The 19615-nt window shown below is 37.7% G+C and overlaps 1 protein-coding gene across 1 annotated transcript in view; it reads left to right on the forward strand.

The window, feature by feature from the left end:
- PEX5L (peroxisomal biogenesis factor 5 like) overlaps positions 1-19615 on the forward strand; it is a 220784-nt gene that overhangs the window by 78510 nt on the left and 122659 nt on the right. The window contains exons 3-6 of the mRNA XM_005892512.3: positions 5422-5533; positions 16544-16738; positions 18228-18351; positions 19314-19410. Of these exons, the coding sequence (XP_005892574.2) occupies positions 5422-5533; positions 16544-16738; positions 18228-18351; positions 19314-19410 (528 nt within the window). The remainder of the gene's footprint in view (positions 1-5421; positions 5534-16543; positions 16739-18227; positions 18352-19313; positions 19411-19615) is intronic.

Consider the following 19615-nt stretch of genomic DNA (forward strand, 5'->3'; position numbering starts at 1 on the left):
AAAGAATATTTTACTTTAAAACAAGAGATTAAGATTATCAATCTAAAGTGTAAAATTATAAAAAATGAATCCTTTACAGATCTTGTTTTGTCACCTAAAATGTATTTGAATTTGGAGTTAGTTCTTAGTAACATAAGCTATTACAAACTTTAGCTCTATATTTTTTAATGAAACACCTAAGCAATATATTATTTAAAGGTAAATAAACTTAGACCTAAGTCACAAAATAAGCTATGTTTAATGCAATGGAGCTTAAGTAGCAGGCAGCATTTAAAAACAAAATACTCCTTAGAGCAGATAATAATTTAATTTTAATTTAATAATTTAATTTTTAACATTTATATTAAGGAAATTCAAGTTGAACTAAGGCAAATGCATTTTTAGACAAAGTTTTAAAACAGACAATAATTCATTAAAGCTGGGTAATATTGTTTGCATTTTGCTCAACACTGAACACAGTATTAATATAAAATAAGAACCAGTTTGGTCCTGAGTGGCTACTATTAGTCACATCAGCTGGTCTGACTGAGTCATAAGTAAGTTGAAGGCATTTGACTGAATGTCATTTACAACCTATGATTACAAGGAAGGTGTAAAAGTTCAATAGGCTTTTGAATACTAAGTGACAACAAGCTCCTACAGGCAAGTTCTCACCTGTCTTTTTTCCTTTTGTTTCCATATCCATTGATCATGTAAGAGTTTTCCCTCAAAATCTCCAAATTTATATCTCTGACTTAAAATCCTGAGTGAGGTAGTGGTGTTATTTCTTGAAGTGTCACCAGCTTCACATTTGCATTGGTCCATGTCCTGCTTCCAAAGATGCAATGAGGCAGGTCCATGCCTTTATTTCAGTTTTTCTCATTAAGAATTCACTCTGCATTTTAGACTTACTGGTAGAAGCCTCGCATTTGGAAATGTTCCTTTATCTACTTCTAGGTTTCCATGCATTTTAGTGATGTGACAGTGGAGAAAAATGGACTCAGATTTGTGGCTTAAAATTTGCCAGGAATTTAGTAAACATTTCTGAGGACCACTGGCCTCTCTCTGAGTTGATCAAGCCCAGTACAAAATTGAGAAAGCCTATGCGATCGTTCTTTTGTACAAGTCGCCATTCAGTTGGGCTGTATAAAATCAGCCAATATTTATTAAATTTCTAAATGAGACAAAAAAATTAATTGGATAAGGTCTCTAACTTTAAAGAGACTATAGTATAGAGGGAGGAAAACAGATAGAACCAAGGTTATAAAACTATGTAAAGTGTGGGAACATGGAGATGCTGTAAAAATGCACTCACTGCTTAACACTGAAAAAGGTTACCAGACAATGTGTCAATAGACTGGGGTTCTTAAAGAGAAATAAGATTCTATCACCATTAGAAAGGCCTTTGAAGTAATCTAAATACTGAAAAGAGGACAAAGAAGGATAATAAAGGAAAATTTTAAATGTAAATTTGAGACAAAGGTCTTTAGTGACTAATAAGTGAGTAATTTTAACTCAGTTTTGATCTGATTGAACCCAAATTGAATTACTCCAACTCAGTATTTAAAAAAGAAAACTTGAACCCTTTTGACTCACCTTTTATTATTTTATACATCAATATACTCTGTGCCAAAAGGATGAAATGAGGTAAGTTCATAAAGTATTTTCAAACACAAGGAAGTAATTCTAAGAGAAAGTCAATAACCTATATCCTACCAATGAATAGAGACAGAATAAATGGTATACTATTTGGAAGCAAAGCTTAGGGGAACTATTTGGGGGGTTCAATTCATTTACAATATTCCTCTAGGACCTAAAAGGTTAGCTTACTCTCAAGTCACCACAGGAAAGCCATACATTTTTTTTGAAAATCAGGAGAGGAGTATGTGAAAAGTCATTCTTATCTATACAAATAAAAAGAAAATGGGGCTAAATATGGATAAAATAATGATTTTAAAATTCATCCAACTGAAGATATAGTTCAGAATAGGACTTTTTAAGAGAGATTTTTATTTGGTAGCCATTGATTGAGCCCCTTTTATATAAAGACATTCTATTCAAAGTTGGGAAGGATATAAATATGAGAGACATAGCCTCTGACCTCAGAACTTATAAGAAAAGGTGTTTTTCATGATATCTCCTGTTTCATCTTCCATATCTCAATCAGAACCAAAAAACTTTCAGCTCCCAAATTACCTTTCCATGAGATCTGAAATTGGGCCCTTCATCTTCTTCACCCCTGAGCCCTGCCTCAATCCTCTACTCTAAGCTCAGCATTTCCTGACAGCTAAACTGTTCTCTAGCTTGAAAAGCAGACTCAGAAAGTCATGTGAAGTTTCCTCTTTGATATGTATCTATGGAAGGAAGTCACGGGAAGAGCTCAATTATGAGAATGGGACAGATGTAACAACTCCAATGCAGGGGTGAAATGGTCACAAATAAGACAGTAGGTATGAAAAACACCTTACAAGGAAAAGCCACACTTTAGTCTTGAGCTGTCTAGGGTCTCTCCGAACAACCTTCTCTTTGGTGTTCTTCCTATGCTAAAAAAATCTGAGTGCTAGAAGTTCTTTTTCTAGACAATAAGCGTGAAGTTTGAACAAGAAGAGAGATTCAGTAAATAAATAAAATACTATTACTTCTGATAAAGCAGATGCCTAAAAATACAGGTCTTTCAATTAATTTTCCTTTCCTTTATTTTTCCATTTAGATATTTATGTGGAAAGGTCTTACTTTCTAGAATACTTTTATCAAATTTAGACTGTAATTTTTCAGTGTTTATAATTAAAAGTATCTACAGAAATCTAATACCCTAGTCTTCTGAAACTATAGATAACCTAGGTCTAAATTCCACATGTCTACTCACAAAACTGTGATTTGGAAATAGTCCTTTTATTTACAAAGGAATTTAATTGTATCCAAAGTAAAAAAAAAAAGTATAAGGACGGTTTTGTGCAAATGTAAACCTATATATCTTTACATAATAATTGATATTTCTCAAAACCATGACTAAGAGAATAAATTTTCTTAGTTATCTATCAACAAAATCAGACTTCTTCAGAGAAATAATGGCTGACAGAGTTATGACATCACAATACATATTTATACATATTTTAAGGTCAAAGTTGTATTGAGTTTTTGCACGTTTTCACTTTGACCTAGGTCAATAAGACCTAGTGATCAGAATGCACAACATAATAAATGTAAGCCTGTTACAAGTAATTCTACGAGTATAGCACAGGGTCATATTTGATGGTGACCTTCATCTTCCATGATGTGTATAGCACAGCAGAATCCAGCTGTCACTCGACAGCCATGAGAATGGCACAGCCCAGAGGCAGGCATTGTTGCAACATCAGAACCACATCACTATGGTGATGTCCTACTAGATGGGTTCATGACACTAAGTACATAGAGTTAAAAGGGCAAGTTCTACCAAGAAACATACCTTAATATATGGTTCTTTAAGAAACTGTGTTAACACAGCTTTTACATGAACCACTTATAAATGAAAAACAGATCCTGGAAAACTAATCATACTTTCAGAAGAGCTGGCATAAACCATGGCATTTACAAAAAGACAGGGAGGCGTGCTGCGATTCATGGGGTCGCAAAGAGTCGGACACGACTGAGCGACTGAACTGAACTGAATATATTTTATCCCAGAAACATGGAAGACCCATAGTCCCTCAACATTAAAAAAAAAAAAAATCATTTAAATAGGATGGGTGACATCTAAGAATGTTTAAATTCAGAAGACAAAATGCAAAGAAGCTCAGGAGTTTCATTCATGGATTAAAGGAGCATTCCCCAGAAAGGTTACTACCAACACAGACCTCAGATAATTGACAGAAATCTGTTAAGTCTTTATACACATCCCCTGGAGGAGGAAATGGCAAGCCACTCTAGTATTCTTCCCTGGAGAATTCCATGGACAGGGGAGCCCGACAGGCTACAGTCCATGGGGTTGCAAAAGAGTTGGACATGACTTAGTGACTAACCCATCACATACACAGTAATATTAAAACTTATAATAATTAAAATTTTTTCTATCTCTGTAACTTTAACACCAAAAGAAAATGAGCATTAATTCTTAGCCCTGGATAAAATGTACAAATTAATATGTATGAAAATTAAATTGCCAACACTCTGTCAAAATTTAGACTGTAGTGAAGATCTGAGATTTATCTAGGCTAATAGCATGAATGTGTAAAATTACTAAAGGTGCCTCTTGGTTTTCATCCCCAAATAATCACTAAATGTTTCCATATTCCTCCTTCTCCAATGATAGAATTGCATTTTTCTTCCCATATATACCATTATCTAAGTCTCTTGTCATTGTCCATAAGCTCTAAGCTATAATACCACTAACACTGCCAGAGAAATAATGAAGTGAAAGTGAGTCATAGAACATATTTTGATTTGGCAATACTTCAAAACAGTTCATTTGTTACTTTATGTGTCTCCTAAAATACAGCCTTGCAAATAAGCATTTCAAAAATCTAGAGATTTTTTGGCACATCTTTTTCTTATAACAAGTAGAAAACTAGATGACTATGCCCATTTTAAGAAAGGCCAAGATAGAAACTCCCAGAAAACTAGGACAGTTCATTTAGGGCCTAACCACTTGTGTATCTTAGGTGTAATTTTTCCCTTAACCATAGAAACAGAACTTAAGAATGTTTGGATTCAAAGAAGTGCAGAATAATTGAAAGTAAATAGTTGGCTGCCACTGATAATGAGACCTAATAAATACCAAACTGAAAGATTTATTAAATTAGAGAATAAGCCAATTGATTTGAATTGACAGAAATCTACTTTACATGCAGATTTTCACAAATATATATATATATTTGATATATATGTCAAGTTAACATAGCAATATTTTCTACTTTCTCAAAATATTTGCATAAAAGATTTCCAAGGAAATGTAAGGGAGGTTGTGTATCTTTAGGTGATTTGAGCTTTTTAAGAGAGGGAGAAAAAGAGCATTTATTCCATACACGTGTGTGTGTGCTCTTACGAACTGACGGACCAGTCCTAACCAGAATGTGTCACCTCAAGGTCTGAATCCATTGTTCCAGGTCTCAGTGAGAGCTTTTTGGCCAAGTGAAAAGTGAGGTTGGCCCTCAGGAACTATGATTCCATAGTTTCATATTCTACATAGTGAAATTAGAGAATAATTCTGAAACCATTCTAGGAGGAGAAAAAAAGCTTGAGCTTTAAAAATTAAAGTTTGCTGCATCAAAAATATGACAGTGCTAAAAGGCTTATTCCCCATTCCTTGACTTTATTTTTTTTCCTTTCTTGCCCCTACCCATTATTTATTGATTGATTTTTTGGTAGGCTTGCTATTCCTATTTTGTTGCAAGGCTGCATTTTAATTCATCTGATTCTGGACTTTGACAAAGCCCTTTGACATCTGTGTTCATTTGTTCTCAGCTGGTGAATGAACAGCAAGAAAGCAGACCCCTCCTGAGCCCCTCCATCGATGACTTTCTCTGTGAAACCAAATCGGAGGCAATAGCAAGGCCAGTAACGTCCAACACAGCCGGTAATTCTTTCACTTTTAACTTATCCTCAAGTAGTTAATTTTCACAGTAGAAAAATGTACATTTCTTTCCACAATGCATTTTAAGTGGAGAATAATGTTTGCAACCAGATGAAACTTTATTTCAACATAAACCAGTTCATCACTTTTGTTTATTTAAGAAACGCCAATGGATATTATCCAACCACTTTTGCTGAACATTAGAGTACCACTGTTAGCAATGAATCATTTTTCAGTGCCAATTTTCATATTTACATCATGGCATCTCAAGTCACATCATATAGGAAATCTTTAAAACAAAAGTGTTTCTTTCAGAGTAAGGTTTTTTCAAGTTCTGGATGGAAATATTATATATGAGAAAGTCTAATAAAATAAAAATATAGACATCCCTTTCAAGTGGATTGAAATGACAATTAAAATGTCCTAGAGACCTGGTATATTATTGAGAGAATTTCATTTGTTGTCATATAAATGGGTTACTTGTAAGAAGTAACCAAGAATTACCTTCTTACAAGAATTTATTTGAACATTGTTCTGGAATTAAATGTATTCAAACTAAACTATCTGTATAGGGACTAATAAGTAGTCATCCAATGAGTGAATACAGGATACCAGTGTATCAATCACACCCTCTCTAGCATCCTCTGCACTTAACAGTTCTCACAGATGCGAAAACTAAGTCACCTAAGTTCTGCTTACTTTGAGGCCACAACAAATTTGACTCAAAAACTGCTTTTCACCTTCTGGTTCAGTGGCAACCTATCTGCATTGATTTCATTCAATCATCATTCACATTCAAAGGCATGTTGTTCAAATAAGGATGAAAGAATGATGTACAGAATCAAAGAAGAAAGGTTATGTTGGATTACAGGAGAGAATTTAAAGGGGAAAGGAGAGCATAATTACAGACTGTCTTGTTTAAAGTTTCATTTCCCCGTCATGTCCTCAGCTGGCTGCTTCCTGGCATAGTTTTATTATACTTTTAAGTAAGTGAGGAAAATCACAGATGAAGGAAATTGTGGTTTTTAAGAAATGCTAAAAATTACAACAATAAGAGTAACTAAAACAAGACAGCGGAACTTGATGTGGGAGTGTAGCCTACAGTCTCTGGAGTTAAACTTTGTGATTTCCCCCCGAGCTCTGCCACTTAGCAGCTCCTGTCCTTGGGCAAGTTGCATAACTAAGTCTGTTTCCTCGTCTGTCTAATAATAGTAAGATCTATATCTCATAGGTTACTTGGGAAGATTAAATGAAGCAATCTATGTAAGTGCTAACACCATGTAAGCTCTAACAGATGTTACCATCACTGTGAGGTATCAGGTGAAAACAGAACACCAACACCTCCCTTTACAGATGCAGTAACTTTCTCTATATCACAGCAAAGCAATCATTTTCTAAATTCAACTATCACTTTGAGTAGTCAAGCAAATAAAATTATGCCTGGTACATTTTAGGCAGGACAAGTTCAGATCCTGTCAGATCAGCTTAATCCTTCTTTTCTATGAAACTGGCGTTCACCGCCCCAAAACTGAGCTAACCCCCAGAAAAATACAGAGGAGCCTGTGTCTCTAATTGCAAGAAAGTCCATGAGAATTGATACATGGAGAAATTCCTGCTGTTCTAGGAAAAAGCTACAAAGCATAATTCTCAGATCTTGATTCCAGTACCCTCTGCATCTCCCCATGATGAAAGAACTAAGTCCCAAAGGAAGGACTCACCAGAGAGAGCAACATAATTTCCAACTCAAAAGCTGCCTTTCACCTTGATTTTTCTGACATATAACAGAGAGACCCGTGAGATACTGGAGGGAAAAAATCAAAAGCATGTGTAACTTCTTGCGATCCCAGTACCTTTAGTATTACCTTCTGTACCAGTTTCTTAGGACCCCAATGACAAAATACCACAAAATGAGTGGATTAAACAGAGATTTGTTGTCTCACAATTCTAGAGGAAGTGTCATCAGGACCATGCTCCCTCTGAAGGTGCTTGGGAAGGATCTGCTCTAGGCCTCTCTCCTGGCCTCTGGTAGCTCTTCAGTTTGTGGCAGCATAACTCTAACCTTCACATGATGTATGTGCATGTCCCCCAGTATGCATGCAGTCTCTGTGTCCAAATTTCCTCTCTTTATTAGTGAAAGTCGCTCAGTCATGTCCAACTCTTTGCTACCCCATGGACTTTACAGTCCATGGAATTCTCCAGGCAAGAACACTGGAGTGGGTAGCCTATCCCTTCTCCAGCAGATCTTCCCGACCCAGGAATCGAACCAGGGTCTCCTGCATTGCAGGCAGATTCTTTACCAGCTGAGCTATCAGGAAAGCCCTCTCTTTATTAGGGACCCACCCTCCTCCAATCTGACTCAACTAATTACACCTCCAATGACCCTATTTCCAAATAAAGTTACATTCTGAGGTACCAGGGGTGAAAACTTCAACATATGAGTTTTGGGGGGACAAAATTTGATCCATGCTGCTGCTGCTGCTAAGTTGCTTCAGTTGTATCTGACTCTGTGCGACCCCATAGACGGCAGCCCACCAGGCTCCCCCGTCCTTGGGATTCTCCAGGCGAGAATACTGGAGTGGGTTGCCATTTCCTTCTCCAATGCATGAAAGTGAAAAGTGAAAGTGAAGTCGCTCAGTCATATCCAACTCCTAGCGACCCCATGGACTGCAGCCTACCAGGCTCCTCCATCCATGGGATTTTCCAGGCAAGAGTACTGGAGTGGGGTGCCATTGCCTTCTCCGATTTGATCCATAAGACCCTCCAAAGTAAGAGGTTCGGAAATGTATGTTGAGACTGTAGGTTTTTCATTTCTTAGCCTTAGCACTCAGTGCGTCTGGGTCACACAGATTTTCATCCTTAAGGAAGACTTTCCTTGAGAGTATGTTTTTTAATCTTAAAAATATATTTCAAGGCAGAAACCCTATATTTTTGTCAGTCCCTAAGGACCATAGTTCTTTTTTAAATTATTACAAACCTGCAGTTTATATCTTAATATGCAACACAATTCACATTATTATACATTTTTTTAAAAAGGAAAAGTTTTAGCATACAAACACCTTGGAAAGAATACTAATGTGGTATGATAATTTTATAGCTAAAGTTTCTGGCCAAAAGGTATAATTATCATTTTCTGTCCACATTTTTAATAAATAGTCATTTTAAATGGAACATCATCATTTTATAGAATAGTATGAAATTACATTGCAAAATCAGGACGGACAGTGAACATTGTCTATCACATTCCAAACATTATGTATGTATTTACATTTAATGAATGGATAGTAGACAATCTTGTAGTAAAATATGGGGGAAACCTGCTGCAAGTTGTACTAAGTCAATCAAAGAGAAATTTGAAGAACCATATTAAGAAGAACTGTATTAAGATGAGAGGTAGGTTTTATACTTGGCATTTTCTTCCAGTGAAAAATAAATCCAGTGTGCCACCATCTTGACACTCCTTAAATATATAAGGAATATAGTTCTTGTATAAAATAACACAGAATAAACAATATATGAATTACCTCTTCCAAAGGTCAAATGACAGGTTTTTTTTTTTTCTCTCTGACTCTAAAAGAACATATCCATCTTCTACCTTATGAAAGTTATAGATAATAATTTTGTTCCTGTGTATTTCATTTTTGTTTTTACTTTCTGATTGTTTCTATATTAGGATTAACTTCTGTCATCCAATGATGATAACTTCAAGTTGATCAAATAAGGACGTTTTCCATTCCATTTGGGTGCCATTAACTTCCTAAATTGTCTTTTACTCAACTCATTTGTAATCTAGTTAGACAGCTAAGTCCTTGGCCCTCTCAAACTGTTCCTTAAATGGTAGGTTCTGTTCAGTTCAGTCGCTCAGTCATGTCTGACTCTCTGCAACCCCATGGACAGCAGCACACCAGGCTTCCCTGTCCATCACCAACTCCCGGAGCTTACCCAAACTCATGTCCATCGCATCGGTGATACCATCCAACCATCTCATCCTCTGTCATCCCCTTCTCCTCCCAACTTCAATCTTTCCCAGCATCAGGGTCTTTTCAAATGAGTCAGTTCTTCGCATCAGGTGGCCAAAGTATTGGAGTTTCAACTTCAGCATCAGTCCTTCCAATGAATATTCAGGACTAATTTCCTGAATTAGTAGGATTGACTGGTTGGATCTCCTTTCTGTCCAAGGGACTCTTAAGATTCTTCTCCAACACCACAGTTCAAAGGCATCAATTCTTTGGTGCTCAGCTTTCTTTATAGTCCAACTCTCACATCCATACATGACTACTGGAAAACCCACAGCCTTGACTAGATGGACCTTTGTTGGTAAAGTAATGTCTCTGCTTTTTAATATGCTGTCTAGGTTGGTCATAGCTTTTCTACCAAGGAGCAAGAGTCTTTTAATTTCACAGCAGCAGTCACCATCTGCAGTGATTTTGGAGTCCAAGAAAATAAAGTCTCTCCCTATTTCCATTGTTTCCCCATCTATTTGCCATGAAGTTATGGGACCAGATGCTATGATCTTAGTTTTCTGAATGTTGAGTTTTAAGCCAACCTGGGGGCTTCCCTTGTGGCTCAGCTGGTAAATTGTAGGTAGGCCATGATTACTAATATTCTTGATTTTTAAATGGCAAATAAATATATATTATACACCAATGCATATATCAAATGCTCTGAAAGTGACTGGAAAACAGATATTTTTAAGATGATAATTATATTCTAAGTAATTACTATAAAACTTGCAAATAAATTCTTATCCTATAATCTCCCCCAAAATTAGATATATGTCAAAGTACAGGAAAAGCTCTTTTCTAAAGAGCAAGAAGAACAGGGGTCCTTTGTTTGCATTTATCAATCTACATAACCAGAAAAAATTATCTATAATCTTGAGCTATTATATGGACAGTTACTATAGAAGAAATATTACTACAGAAGAGATATCATAGCTTAAAAACTAATATTACTCCTTGGTAAGGGACCTGTATATCAAAGAGTAGATCACTACATATGCAGGAAAAATATCCTTAACAAAGTTCACAATGCCATCACAGCCACCTAATTAAATATCTTAATAGCAAAATTAGTGTAATTTTTCAAAAAACATTTCTTTAAACTATTTATTTAATTTGGCTGCACTGGGTCTTAGTTGCAGCATGCAGGGTCTAGCCCCCCACACCCCTTGCATTAGGAGCACAAAGTCTTAACCACTGGACTGGGAAGTCTCCCAAATACACATATATAAAGCCCGAATAGCCATGAACCCAGTGGCATGCCTCTTTACAGAACTTAGAAATTTGGGAAGTAGCTTTAATTATGTATTCCAATTAAAAGGCAAGAGTTGGTTGATTATTTAAGTCCAGTTTATCTATTTGACATCACTAGCAAAATCCTTCCTAAAGGAGTTTGCTTTGTCAGCATTATATTAAGTAACCCCATGTTTTCTAAAATGCCAAAGTAACTTACAGATCAGAACAGAAAACCCTTCAGCTCCTTGTGACACATTCTGTGACTGCCCCAATCAAGGCTTTCCACAGTTGGTCCTCTCTGACCACTCCCTGTAGGTTTATTCCTTTAGAGAAAGTCACTAAAAATCTAGGCTCATTATACAGTAGCAGTGTTAATACCCTTGGACTTCCCATTAAAGTATCAAATCAGTGCTTCATAATAGGTGCTATTTTGCCCAAACTGTTCTAAGCAGCCTCACCTCCCAGGGCCCAAGTAATCTTGTATTCATAAACATCTTCAGTGCCCTGTAGGAGCCTTCCAGTTCAATAGGTTGTGATTTTCAATCAAGTGTCCTTGAGATAGATGGAAACAAAACTTGTATAATATATTACGTCTTCTAACTTTAGGAAATTCCACCCAATGGAATTAAGTTATCCAACAAAAAAGTTTTTGAGATTGCCAACTATTTATGCCCTCAGACTACCCAAACTGGCAAATAATTGGTAGCTAAACAAAAACCAATCAAAGCCACATCAGTGGAGTCAGCACATTGCCTCCAAGTTCACATAAAGTCTAGAGAGTGGTGAAGAGCATGGGCTTGGGGATGATGGAACTGTGTTTGAATCCTGTATGGACCACTGATCTACCAGCTTGTATTAGTTTCCTATTATTGCTGTAACAAACTGCTACAAATTCAGTGGCTTAAAACAACACAAACTTATTATCCTGTAATTCTGGAAGAGATGGCAAGAATACACAGAAGAACTGTACAAAAAAGATCTTCATGACCCAGATAATCACGATGGTGTGATCACTCACCTAGAGCCAGACATCCTGGAATGTGAAGTCAAGTGGGCCTTAGAAAGCATCACTACGAACAAAGCTAGTGGAGGTGATGGAATTCCAGTTGAGCTATTCCAAATCCTGAAAGATGATGCTGTGAAAGTGCTGAACTCAATATGCCAGCAAATTTGGAAAACTCAGCAGTGGCCACAGGACTGGAAAAGGTCAGTTTTCATTCCAATCCCAAAGAAAGGCAATGCCAAAGAATACTCAAACTACTGCACAATTGCACTCATCTCACACGCTAGCAAAGTAATGCTCAAATTCTCCAAGTCAGGCTTCAGCAATATGTGAACCGTGAACTTCCTGATGTTCAAGCTGATTTTAGAAAAGGCAGAGGAACCAGAGATCAAATTGCCAACATCTGCTGGATCATGGAAAAAGCAAGAGAGTTCCAGAAAAATATGTATTTCTGCTTTATTGACTATGCCAAAGCCTTTGACTGTGTGGATCACAATCAACTGTGGAAAATTCTGAAAGAGATGGGACTACCAGACCACCTGATCTGCCTCTTGAGAAATTTGTATGCAGGTCAGGAAGCAACAGTTAGAACTGGACATGGAACAAAAGACTGGTTCCAAATAGGAAAAGGAGTATGTCAAGGCTGAATATTGTCACCTGTTTATTTAACTTATATGCAGAGTACATCATAAGAAATGTTGGACTGGAAGAAACACAAGCTGGAATCAAGATTGCTGGGAGAAATATCAATAACCTCAGATATGCAGATGACACCACCCTTATGGCAGAAAGTAAAGAGGAACTCAAAAACCTCTTGATGAAAGTCAAAGTGGAGAGTGAAAAAGTTGGCTTAAAGCTCAACATTCAGAAAACGAAGATCATGGCATCCAGTCCCATCACTTCATGGGAAATAGATGGGGAAACAGTGGAAACAGTGTCAGACTTTATTTTTCTGGGCTCCAAAATCACTGCAGATGGTGACTGCAGCCATGAAAGTAAAAGACGCTTACTCCTTGGAAGGAAAGTTATGACCAACCTAGATAGCATATTCAAAACCAGAGACATTACTTTGCCAACAAACGTTCGTCTAGTCAAGGCTATGGTTTTTCCAGTGGTCATGTATGGATGTGAGAGTTGGACTGTGAAGAAGGCTGAGCGCCAAAGAATTGATGCTTTTGAACTGTGGTGTTGGAGAAAACTCTTGAGAGTCCCTTGGACTACAAGGAGATCCAACCAGTCCATTCGGAAGGAGATCAGCCCTGGGATTTCTTTGGAAGGAATGATGCTAAAGCTGAAACTCCAGTACTTTGGCTACCTCATGTGAAGAGTTGACTCATTGAAAAAGACTCTGATGCTGGGAGGGATTGGGGGCAAGAGGAGAAGGGGACGACAGAGGATGAGATGGCTGGATGGCATCACTGACTCGATGGACATGAGTCTGAGTGAACTCTGGGAGTTGGTGATGGACAGGGAGGCCTGGTGTGTTGCGATTCATGGGGTCACAAAGAGTCGGACACGACTGAGCAACTGATCTGATCTGAATTCTGGAAATCAGCTATCCTAAAATCAAGGTATCAGGATAGTTCTATTCTTTCTGGAGGCTCTAAAGGAGAATTCACTCCCTTGCCTTTTCCAGCTTCTAGATGGTACCTCGTATTCCTTGGCCTGTGGCCCCATATTCCATCTCTGAAGCCAACAGCATAGCACCTTCAAGTCACTATTTCCTTCTCTCTCCACCCTCCACCACCACCATCTCTTAGTCTCCATCTCTCTCCCTCTCTCTCTCCCTCTCTCTCTCTCCTCCTGTCTCTCTCTCCTCCTGTCTCTCTCTCTCCCCTTCTATCTCTCACTCTCTCTGCCTGTCTCTCACTCTCTCCCTCTCTCTCTCTCTCCCCACCTCTCTCTCCATCTCTCACTCTCTCTCTCCCTATTTCTCACTGTCTCTCTCCATCTCTCACTCTCTCCCTCTCTCACTCTCTTTCTCTCTCCCACTATTGTTCACTCACTCTCCCCCTATCTCTCACTCTCTCTCTCCCCCTTGTCTCTCTCTCTCTCTCTCTCTCTCACACACACACACACAATTTCACTTCCACAATATATCAGGTGATTATTTTAATTTAAACACAAATTCTGGAACACAAACCTTCATGTGCCTAAGAGAATATTCAAAATCAGATTGAGAAAATTAGTAGAGCAGACACCCCCTTCCATACCAAGGTGCGCTATCTATGAAGCCCATATGGAACAGTGACATCTGACGCCCTTTATTTTTGTCTTAACTAAAGTGCACACCACACACATACACACACATACTCACATACTCCCACACTAACATGAGATTTGTCTTTCTTCAGAAAGTGGAAGGCTGCACACATCCTTCTGTGGTTTTGAAACTGTGTTCCTCAGGGACTCTCTCTGCTTCAAGCTTGCCATTCAACTTCCAAGGCACCCCCTTCATCAACTGAGGAACAAATAAAGCCTTTTGTGTGTGCCGAGCAGTTGTTTCACATTTGCTGGGAAAAGAACAAAGAAACAGAGACCTCAGAACAAACACAGGAAGTGCTGAGGACAGCTTGGAGGGGAAAAGAACGTTACTGAGCCAAGTTTGAATTCACAATTCAGTCTTTGAGTAATTCATTTATTCTGAATGGTGAGAAACAGATATAGAGTTAAATTAATACTCATCAGTTATTATTCTGTAACAACTGTACTTCCTATCTACAAGCAGACAAGTCCTATGTAATTTTCTTCTAAAAGAAGTGTAGGAGAAAGTGACTAATTCTTGTTTGTGCAATTAGTAAAAAGGCATATATGGCATTTCAGAGACTGTTATTCACTTCCTTCCTTCTGTTATAAGGAAATCACAGTGGGCCTAGAATCCCCGCCAACATTAACAGTGGCCTAGAATTTTCTATTTAAACATTCAAAAGATATGAAATGTGTGGCATCCGAGCCTATGCTGGCTGCTTGCCATGCTTAACTTTTAGACACCGAGCCAGCCAGAACACTCCTGCATGGCTCAGAGCATCTTACTCTGGAAAGGGACTCCTATCTCAGGAAGACTGGGACAAGATAAGCTCACATGAGATGACACTTTCAGGCCATTTTATGATAAATTTACTTCATAGCATCTTCTGCAGAGCCAATAGCCTGTCTCATCTGCCATTTTATTCCCAGGGGTGTTTTCCTGTTTCTGTCAGTGGGGAGTGGGGGAAACAGGAGATAAAGGAAAAGGAAAGAAAAGCATCACAAATTGGCCACCAAAGAATGGAAATAATATTTATTGAATACCTGCAGTATGTTGGGTACTTTACACATTTGATTTATAAATTAGATAATTTAATTGTCATATCATATCTGATGCAGAGACTTAATTCTGCATTTTTTAAGTGAGGACATTGAAACTCAGAGATGTCAATAAACTTACTCCAAGTCACATAGCTAGGCAGTGGCAGAGTCAGGTCTTTCCACTTTACCATTAACACCCAACCATTGTGATTTATACTTGAAATCAGAAAGCAAGATTATAGAAAGTTTTACATCCTATCCTAAGGATCCCATATGATGGCTAGCTCATGAGAACACTTCAGTACTAAAGAAATCCTGGTCGTGAACTAAATTAATCCCTGACCCTGCATTGAATGCAAGGGGGCAATAGATGGAAGAGTACTGAGATGTCAACAAAGATCCATTTCTTACCAAGAGAAAAATCCAAGAGATCAAAGAGGAGAAGGAGCTGTGCAGAGGTTGTTGTAGACAGTGCTGGAAAGAGTTAGCATAAGGAGTGTCCCTGTCACTTTGGTGGCTTTTCTAAGCTAGCCAGTAAAGAGATCCTAGGTCAGGAAGCCATCAGGCCAGTTCAGAAGCCAGTCTCTGGGATGCTGGGGCTAAAAGAGAAGTAGAGCTGGAGGAACCTTTTCTAATAGGAATTTTCCATTTCTCACAATGAGCTAGTCAAACAGCAGTTACTTGCACTTGAAGAGAAAGAATGAAAAGTTACATAGCTTGCCTTTTTAATTCTCATTTGCCTAGTTTGCATTTGAACAAATTATTATTTCTGCCTTCATTAGAGTATTTAACACAATGTAATCAACCTGCTGGGAAGTAAAAGTGTAACCATTTTATGGTTTGTTACATTGAAATTTAAATTTGCATATTAAGCAGCAAAGGCATTACCATGTGTACCTATTCATCAACTATGGATTATGAAATACCTCTCTAGTGTGAGCCCAAACATCAGGCCGTTTTCTGATTAAACTGCTTAATTAAATAAAAGATGATTAGCAACATTCATTTATACCCTAGATACTTTAGTAGTTTGAAATTAAAATATGAAGACATTTAGAAACTTTACCAAATCTTCCTCATCACTGTTCTGCAAGCACCTCTCAGAATATGATACATTGACTCTATGCTGGGAAAAAACTTCACTCTAAAATATACCTCTTTATAAATAAAGCAAAGCAATCAAGTAAATAGTACCTGAACTCAGATTCAATTTTATCATTTTAATTCCATTCAAACCTTCATCACTGGTGCAACTGGTCTAAGTCTTATTCTGCAAATTTCTACCATGCCAAATAAAGGAGAACATGCAGCAAGCTTCCCAGTCTAAATGCAAACCGTCTTGATAAATCAATGGTGAGCTAACTTAATTCGGTGCTTCTAACCTGTAGTGCAAACGCAAAATCCTTCTGCACCGAACTGAAGCTTATTTTTAAAAAAGAATTTCAGAGCAGTGAGTGAGCTTATCTTAATGTCTTCTCTCTCTTACAGTACTGACTACAGGCTTAGATCTCCTTGACTTGAGTGAACCTGTCTCTCAAACCCAAAGCAAAGCCAAGAAGTTGGAGGCCTCATCAAAAACCTCATCCCTCAAGAAAAAGGCTGATGGGTCTGACCTCATCAGTGCAGATGCTGAGCAGAGAGGCCAGGCTCTCCGAGGCTCGGAGACAGCATCCTTAGACTTAAGTAAGGCAATAGCTGTGTTTGCTGCCTTGATACAAAGCCATTCTACAGATGACGTGAAAACCGTGGGCAAAGCAGTAGAAAAGTTGATGTCTATGTAGAAAACTGGGCAGGACGCACTTTGTGCTTAGATTAAACAGCAGTTGGGGAGTTCAACTTTGTGCAACTGGTGTGGATTTATACGTTTACTTATACAACCCATGTGTATCGAGTTTTTGACAGATGGCAGACACCATACTAGGCACTGGAGTTACAATGAAAATAAGATACAAATCTTGCTCTCGAGGACCATTCAGTCTAGAGAGGAAGAGAGTCTAGAAAGAGAAAACTCTAACCCAAGGTCTAGGAATAGCCAGATGGAACAGTAACATGTAGCATACATGGAAATATTGCAATACAATAATGTTAGCTACCATTTATTGGTGACTTACAATGTCCAGGACTGTGCTACATCATTTACATATATTATCCCATTAACTCATCACAACTCTTTGAAATGAGTGAGGAACCAGGTTTTCAAATTTAAAGAATTTGCCCAAGATCCCAGTTAGTATGAAGAAGAGCTGGAATTTGAGCCAAGCTCTAATTAACTTCAAAGTCCATACTTCTCTCCACTGCACATTTTCCTGAGAAAGGAGGTCTTAACCTTGACTCATGGAACCAGTCAGTTAAGCTCTTTTTCTTAAGAGAAAGAAAGGTGGCAAGAATTTCAGAAAGTCAAGGGAAACATGGTGAGTAAATATCCATAAAATGAGCATATTAGTAACTTATCCATAAAGTCATGAAGGTTAAAGGAGATATATAAAATCACTTAGCACTGTGTTATATACCTATTAGATGCTTATGAATTAATTTATCCATTTGTTCAATAAACATTTTTCTGGATACCTGTTGTGTTCTATACTATGTGCTGGGAATACAAAGATAAATAATATAAGCTTTCTGCTCCTTAGTAAATTTACAGTCTAGTGGAGAGATAGAAAAATGATTAAATGATTACGATAAAGTATGTATGTACTATGTGCTGCAATAAAGAAAAGCCTGGGTTAGTTACTGCATACTAGCACCTTCATAAAGCCCCTCACCCAGCCAGGGGTTTATAGAACATATGTTATAGGAAGCACTGTGATAGCAGTCTTGAAGGATGAGGAAGAATTTGTCAGATGAAAAATATGGATCAGAGAGAGTAAGGAGGAAAGGGCAGGGCTTTCCTGATGCGCAGAAGCACAAATAGACCAAGATGCTTTTTCAAGCAAATACAAATATTGTCACAGTACTCAAGAATGGTAGAGTAGTGAGAAATAAGTCTCAGAGTCACCAGGGCTTGGATAATGGGAGTTCCTGTTTGCCAGGCCCTTAAGTTTTAGGGGAGGGCTGGGTTGAAGGGTAAAGTTCACTTGTATAAGACTTCTCAGTCTTAACCAATCTCTGTTCTCTCTCCACCTCGTTTTCTCCCCCTGTTCCCCTCACCACCTTCCTGTCTCCTTAGCAGACATTCAAACACAACTGGAAAAATGGGATGATGTTAAGTTTCATGGAGATCGAAATAGCAAGGGGCATCCCATGGCAGAGAGAAAATCAAGCTCATCCAGAACTGGATCAAAAGAACTTTTATGGTGAGATATTTTAATATCAGAAAATAACCATTTATGTGTCATGTACACCTGTATTGAAATAGCCAATGAGCTAAGTCAGTCCAGATTCTTGGTGCCATTTATAAGCCCCTGTTTATCAATGTTAATTATTGTGACTTCTAAAATTAAATTATTTCATCTGAGTTGTCAAAAATTCAGCCAATAAGGATTTTGGCAGTTTCATAATTCAATACTCAATATTTTTCAATATTTGTTAATAATTTTCTGAATGTGTAACTGATCTTTCAAAATAGGTACACAGGTATATTTCGTATATGTGTATATTAAATGGGGGCTTCCCTGGTGGTTCAGATGGTAAAGAATCTGCCTGCCAATGCAGGAGACCCAGGTTGTATCCCTGAGTCAGGAAGATCCCATTAAATGAGTTATAGTTAAATTAAGTGTTTCTAGTTAACAGGTAGTCTGTTCTGACTTTATGAATCATCACTGTCAGAAAATGAACTAATAATAATCTATGGATGCCCATGACAAAAACTGGCTGCCTAAATCTTACCATGTCTTTAAAACTTCCTGAAGGGCAACATATTTCAGTCTGTTGCCCTTCACACATCTCCACTTATATGACATTTCAAATTCTATATAAAGATCCAATCTTACTAATACACTTTGTGAGAAGCTCCCTCCCCCCAAAAAGCCAATACTTTTTTGATGAGGCAGAACTTTCTGCAACAAAAATGGTATTGCATTTATTTGCCTTTTGCACATCACTGAAGTCTAAATCAATCACAGACAATAACACCTAGCACATTGCAGCCACTGATTTTCCAAAAGTGGTCATTATAATGGAAACATCCAAGTAAAAGTCTGATGAGAGCTTTGTTACCAAGGTTCTTGGTGATCCAAATTAGCCAGGTTTTTCGGCTGACTTTCTAGCTGAATTTGCTTCTTGATGTACATTAACTTCCTTCATGCGCCCCGTATAGGTCTTCAGAACACAGATCTCAGCCAGAACTGAGCGGTGGGAAAAGCGCCTTGAACTCTGAGTCAGCTTCGGAGCTGGAATTAGTGCCTCCAACACAGGTAACAAATCCAATTCCTCAATGCACCTATCTTTTCTAATAGATCATTTATGTCATAAATATTTTATTTAAATTTTAACCAAAAAATTTGAAGTTTTTTTTTCTGTATTTTGTATTTCATTTGCTTTCTTACTCAGTAGCTATCTCAATGCTTAAAATAACAGATGATTGATAAATAGGTAGGTGGGTAGGTAGGTAGGTAGAAA

This window comes from Bos mutus, chromosome 1, assembly GCF_027580195.1.
Source record: "Bos mutus isolate GX-2022 chromosome 1, NWIPB_WYAK_1.1, whole genome shotgun sequence".
Classification (NCBI taxonomy): domain Eukaryota; kingdom Metazoa; phylum Chordata; class Mammalia; order Artiodactyla; family Bovidae; genus Bos; species Bos mutus.